We start from the raw sequence: 6,657 nt of genomic DNA, 5'->3' as shown, positions 1-6,657 counted from the left end.
GTTTTGCATAAAGCAAGCTAACAAAATCTGTATCTTGCTTGGTTCGCATTTGATAGCATTAAAATATAATTTCGGTCCTATGCTTCTGTTACTGAGTGATATATTTCTTAGGTCGCCCATCCAGTTACTAACCCTGCCGGATAGGGATAAACTTCAGCTTTCAACTTTTGTTTACAAAGCTGTCAGATGCTGTCAGTGCACGCTTACACTTGTGGTGGAAAGAAGTTGCATGATCAACAAGTCAGCCCAGAAGCCAATGTTTCTCGATTCCCTTTTATTTTCTTCAATCTCTCTGGGTTCAGTACTTTGCTAGTAACCACATGTCTTCTCAAGGGGCTATTTATCTAAGACTTCTACCATGGCGCTACAATGATAGACAATACCAAAACAATATCGTGTACTGTTAGACCTACATATTACGCAAAGACAACTGTCAACATGTCATCCCAGAAGACAATGTTTTTCACTTCCCATTTATTTTCTTCAATCTTTCTGGGTTCAGTACTTTGCTAGTAACCACATGTCTTCTCAGGCTATTTACCCAAGACTTCTACCATGGCACTACAATGATAGACAAAACCAAAACAATATCGTGCACTGTTAGAGCTACATATTACGCAAGGACAACTTGAATCTCCTGGAAGACAACACACAGCTCAGTTGACATTATGGAATAAATCGCTGTGTTACTTCACTACCACACGTAAGCAATGCGTGTCAATTTTTTTAAAGAGGACAGGAATGTCTTTTTTCTGACAAATGATTAATTAATAGGCCGGTAGCCAGGCTTTTAACCTCAGAAAAGGATCTGTTTCGTCGTACGAACGTGTGAGGACTTGTGAGCCAAAGGGACTCTGCTGGTATGACTTCTGGGTGAGCCCTTAAATGGTCTATAATAATGACCCACCACCTTGAAAAAAATTGCCTGGAACGCTGCACGTACCACAGGCAACCTAGTGTACCCTCACGGAGGGTCTAGTCTGATTTTAAAGCAATCCATTTTTAAGTTTTATACTTATGGAACTCGATAACTGAGGAATAAAACTCAACAGCTATTACACCTTCGAACATCTGCTTCCCTAATTCTCCGGTTAAACATGAAACGTTAGTGATGTATTGGTATATTTGTTAATTTAAACACAGGCAAATTATTTTGTCAGTTGACTTTCAGGCTACCGAGATGCAACTTGTTTTGCCTGGCATACACTTTTCTCAACAGCAACGGTGAATTGGTTCTTTTCTGATTTTAAAGCAATCCATTTTTAAGTTTTATACTTATGGAACTCGATAACTGAGGAACTAGTAAAACTCAACAGCTATTACACCTTCGAACATCTGCTTCCCTAATTCTCCGGTTAAACATGAAACGTTAGTGATGTATTGGTGTATTTGTTAATTTAAACACAGGCAAATTATTTTGTCAGTTAACTTTCAGGCTACCGAGATGCAACTTGTTTTGCCTGGCATACACTTTTCTCAACAGCAACGGTGAATTGGTTCTTTTCTGATTTTAAACCAATCCATTTTTAAGTTTTATACTTATGGAACTTGATAACTGAGGAATAAAACTCAACAGCTATTACACCTTCGAACATCTGCTTCCCTAGTTCTCCGGTTAAACATGAAACGTTAGTGATGTATTGGTGTATTTGTTAATTTAAACACAGGCAAATTATTTCTTAACTTTCAGGCTACCGAGATATAACTTGTTTTGCCTGGCATACACTTTTCTCAACAGCAAAGGTGAATTGGTTCTTTTCTGATTTTAAAGCAAACCATTTTTAAGTTTTATACTCATGGAACTGGATAACTGAGGAACTGGGAAATTTAGAATGCCCAATTGTAGCTGTGTAAAATTTCATTCCGGGCAGGCCTAAGAGCGGTGTTGCCGCGGGTACCAACTGCTTCACGTTGAGTTACTAGCGGAACAATTCTGTTTCGACGACAGCGACAAAGCAACAGGTCTCTGAAGCCTTTGCGAAAGTGACTGTTAAATACAGCATACATGGCCGGATTGATGGCGCTATTTGCATAGCCAAGAAAGTATCCCAGGAAACCCAAAGTGGTCGGGGCACCACATGGAAACGTTTCTTGGCCAAAGAATACGAGAAACTGCGTGATGTAAAGTGGCAGCCAGGACAGTGCAAAAACCACTACAACTGCGAGTAGCATCTTCAGAACCTTTTTCTTGGACCTGTCAGCGCGACGTTGATTTGCTTGTGTTTGAACTCCAGGGACTTTTCTGACCCAAAGATTGTGAATAACGAAACTGTACAAGACGGACATAGTTAAAAGGGGAAGAACATAAAAAGCTGCGAAAAGAACGATTGTGAAGTCTCTGGCCGCATTTTCTGTGAAGACCGGAGTCCATACCTCCAAGCAATAACTTTTTTGGGCTTGTTCGTCGAAAAAGATTTTCATGGCGTAAAAGATCGGAGAGCTGACGGCGATTCCAACTATCCACACCACTGCAATCATGATACATGCTATGGAAAATGTCACGTACCGCTTGAGGGGGAACATGATAGCTAGAAAACGGTCAATAGAGATAGCTGCCAAAGTAAAAACTGAGCTTGCTACAGACAGTGACCGTGTGAAAGGGATGACCTTGCACAAAGTGGCAGACCAGTCCATGCTGCGAGTCGCTATAACTTTCATTGTGACTGGCATGTTAAAAGCTGTTACCAAAAGGTCGGCAACGGCCATGTTCACGATCAGATAGTTTGTGACAGTTCGCATATGTCTGTTCAAGACAACAACAAGTATGACCAGCACATTGCCTATTAGAGAGCCAAACAGGATGATGAAATAGGCAGTTAACTTGAAAACTTGTTCCATGCGTGTATCGCTATGATATTCACATTGTATTTCGGGGTCACTGCTATTGCTTGTTGCCATTGAGCATAATATGACAAACTGACAGACTGACTTGTCCTTTAGTTTACACCGTACTGATAATTGGTGAATGAAGACGTACCGCTTCAGTTTCTGAAATTTATTTCGTAAGTAGGCGATAAGTGATTCCACTCTCTCTTCTCCAAACTGTGTGATTTGTACAAGCCAATGTGCCGTTTGATATAAATCAGTAGCGCAGTTGACACTTTAATTTTGTTGATTAATTAATTCCTCATAAAGCCCGTGTGATCGCGGAAACAACACCGTTGATTACTCTGGAAACCCCACGGCTATCGACAAGGGAGCCGGTTACTCAAGCAAGCTGCTTGACTTCGCCGATATCATAAATTTTCATTCACTCTAATAAACCTGCACTGTTAGTTCTCCGGGCTTTTTTCTAATGACTTCCTTCGGCGTTTCGCAACCGTTGTTACGCGTAAATGTGGGAAACTTAATCCGATGAACACATGACTGTTGCGCAAGTCATATTACTCGATGTACGATTCCTTTTTTTGTGTTATTGTGAATTACACCAGATAAGAAGGACGAGCTTTTTGAGAAGTGACCAAGTCACATAAGTCTCTGCTGTTGACCCCAGTTGCTCCACCGCAGATAAAACAAGTATTAATATCCTGGTTAGACGTTGTACCACAGAATGACAGATGCGGACACGCACGTTTCTGTCTATGCCTCGATTTCGATTTAGACCTTTTCCCCTTTTGATGAGGAACCTTAAGTGCACCTTTTTAAAGCGTCTTTTCAGCTGTTAGGCTTATTCGCAGCTTTGCAAAGACGATACAATGGGTATGTGACTCTTAGCCCAGCAAGAGAAACGCACCTATCAACCACTGACAAGCACAGAACTAATCAAAATAATGCGAGAATTAACAAATCTCTTTCAGGATTAAATGCCTTCGCCTCTTGTTTGGTCAAGATTTAGTTACAAGAATATGCGCCCACAAATACTGTCAATATCACAGAAAAAGATAAAGGAATCTTTAAATAACAATTGAAAGAAAAAGACGATTGACAATAAGCAGAGTAATGTGACTCTGTAGTGAAATGGAAGATCAACAACAAGGTCGTGAAAGCGTTTTTTAATTAAGGTATTTAAAATTATTTCAAACACAAAACACACCCCAAATTTTTTATTCAAGTTTACACTTTCGAAGTTACCATGACCCTGGTCTTGGAAAATGCAAATTGAGTAATCGTCGTACGCTCACTAAACCAAATTCATCAATTGATTTTTTTTTCCGAATAGATGAGTAAAATCATATTAGAAATACGTATACGATGAAAAAAGTGACGAACGATAGAGTATCACAGTGCGGGTGCTGCAGAGCAAAGCTCTTGTCTTCCAATCCATGCCTCAATCACCAAGAGAGCGATGTCACAGTTAAAAATGAAATGTGTCTCGGGACTTCGTTAAAATAAAGTATGGGCATTATTTTCTACCCGGCCGGGCATCGTGAGTATCCTAGGTGTTTGATGACCCGGCGCCACCTCAGTACCACTAATGTCACTATGTCACAGGCTGTGGTCGTTGGCAAAATCCAGTTCTACTGAATCTCAACTTTGTAGCGTAAAGTCAAGCAATATACAGCTTATATATTGACCAAAGTTCGCCATGAGTAAACGGTTTACTCACGGCGAAGGTGTTGACAAGAAGCTGATTTTTTTGCAATACATTAAATTGAGTCAGTATCTCATTATGTGGGAGATATAAATGAATCTCATGAGGAGCTTAACTTGGGTCAGGAATGTGGGTCCCCGCTGTTTAGGTAAAAAAAAATTACCAAAATCTCAGTGGGAGTTGTAACAAGACTCACACTAAAAAGGCAGAGCGAGAGACAAAGGGAGAGAGAGGTGCTAATCTCGACACATTTATTGGACCGACTTCGTCATAAAGTTTTAATGACGACAAATAACTCAAATTACTTTAAATTAATGTTGAGTGATGTTTGATGTGTTTCTAAAACACGGTTTACAACGGCTAGCATCATGCAATTAAAAAATGGAAAATTATTTCTCTATTCTCTTTATTTCAAATTAATTTAAACACAGCCAAATTATATCTTAACTCTCAGGCTACCGAGATGCAACTTGTTTTGCCTGGCATACACTTTTCTCAACAGCAACGGTGAATTGGTTCTTTTCTGATTTTAAACCAATCCATTTTTAAGTTTTATACTTATGGAACTCGATAACTGAGGAATAAAACTCAACAGCTATTACACCTTCGAACATCTGCTTCCCTAATTCTCCGGTTAAACATGAAAAGTTAGTGATGTATTGGTGTATTTGTTAATTTAAACACAGGCAAATTATTTCTTAACTTTCAGGCTGCCGAGATGCAACTTGTTTTGCCTGGCATACACTTTTCTCAACAGCAACGGTGAATTGGTTCTTTTCTGATTTTAAAGCAATCCATTTTTAAGTTTTATAGTTATGGAACTCGATAACTGAGGAATAAAACTCAACAGCTATTACACCTTCGAACATCTGCTTCCCTAATTCTCCGGTTAAACATGAAACGTTAGTGATGTATTGGTGTATTTGTTAATTTAAACACAGGCAAATTATTTCTTAACTTTCAGGCTTCCGAGATGCAACTTGTTTTGCCTGGCATACACTTTTCTCAACAGCAACGGTGAATTGGTTCTTTTGATTTTAAAGCAAACCATTTTTAAGTTTTATACTTATGGAACTCGATAACTGAGGAATAAAACTCAACAGCTATTACACCTTCGAACATCTGCTTCCCTAATTCTCCGGTTAAACATGGAACGTTAGTGATGTTTGGTATATTTGTTAATTTAAACACAGGCAAATTATTTTGTCAGTTGACTTTCAGGCTACCGAGATGCAACTTGTTTTGCCTGGCATACACTTTTCTCAACAGCAACGGTGAATTGGTTTCTTTCTGATTTTAAAGCAATCCATTTTTAAGTTTTATACTTATGGAACTCGATAACTGAGGAATAAAACTCAACAGCTATTACACCTTCGAACATTCTGCTTCCCTAATTCTCCGGTTAAACATGAAACGTTAGTGATGTATTGGTATATTTGTTAATTTAAACACAGGCAAATTATTTTGTCAGTTAACTTTCAGGCAACCGAGATCATGCAACTTGTTTTGCCTGGCATACACTTTTCTTAACAGTAACGGTGAATTGGTTCTTTTTGTGATTTTAAAGCAAACCATTTTTAAGTTTTATACTTATGGAACTCGATAACTGAGGAATAAAATTCAACAGCTATTACACCTTCGAACATCTGCTTCCCTAATTATCCGGTTAAACATGGAACGTTAGTGATGTATTGGTATATTTGTTAATTTAAACACAGGCAAATTATTTTGTCAGTTAACTTTCAGGCAACCGAGATCATGCAACTTGTTTTGCCTGGCATACACTTTTCTTAACAGTAACGGTGAATTGGTTCTTTTTGTGATTTTAAAGCAAACCATTTTTAAGTTTTATACTTATGGAACTCGATAACTGAGGAATAAAATTCAACAGCTATTACACCTTCGAACATCTGCTTCCCTAATTCTCCGGTTAAACATGGAACGTTAGTGATGTATTGGTATATTTGTTAATTTAAACACAGGCAAATTATTTTGTCAGTTGACTTTCAGGCTACCGAGATGCAACTTGTTTTGCCTGGCATACACTTTTCTCAACAGCAACGGTGAATTGGTTCTTTTCTGATTTTAAAGCAATCAATTTTTAAGTTTTATACTTATGGAACTCG

The 6,657-nt window shown here is 38.5% G+C and overlaps 1 protein-coding gene across 1 annotated transcript; it reads right to left on the bottom strand.

The window, feature by feature from the left end:
* Positions 1-1,700: 1,700 nt before the first annotated feature.
* Positions 1,701-2,929, bottom strand: LOC138058990 (neuropeptide FF receptor 2-like). The gene has a single exon (XM_068904475.1). The coding sequence runs from the start codon at positions 2,896-2,898 to the stop codon at positions 1,828-1,830; it is 1,071 nt and encodes a 356-aa protein (XP_068760576.1). The 5' UTR covers positions 2,899-2,929; the 3' UTR covers positions 1,701-1,827.
* Between the last annotated feature and the right edge of the window lie 3,728 nt (positions 2,930-6,657).

This window comes from Montipora capricornis, chromosome 8, assembly GCF_036669925.1.
Source record: "Montipora capricornis isolate CH-2021 chromosome 8, ASM3666992v2, whole genome shotgun sequence".
In the NCBI taxonomy this organism is placed as follows: domain Eukaryota; kingdom Metazoa; phylum Cnidaria; class Anthozoa; order Scleractinia; family Acroporidae; genus Montipora; species Montipora capricornis.
The sequence above is the reverse complement of the archived record's forward strand: the minus strand, read 5'-3'. Positions and strand labels throughout refer to the sequence as shown.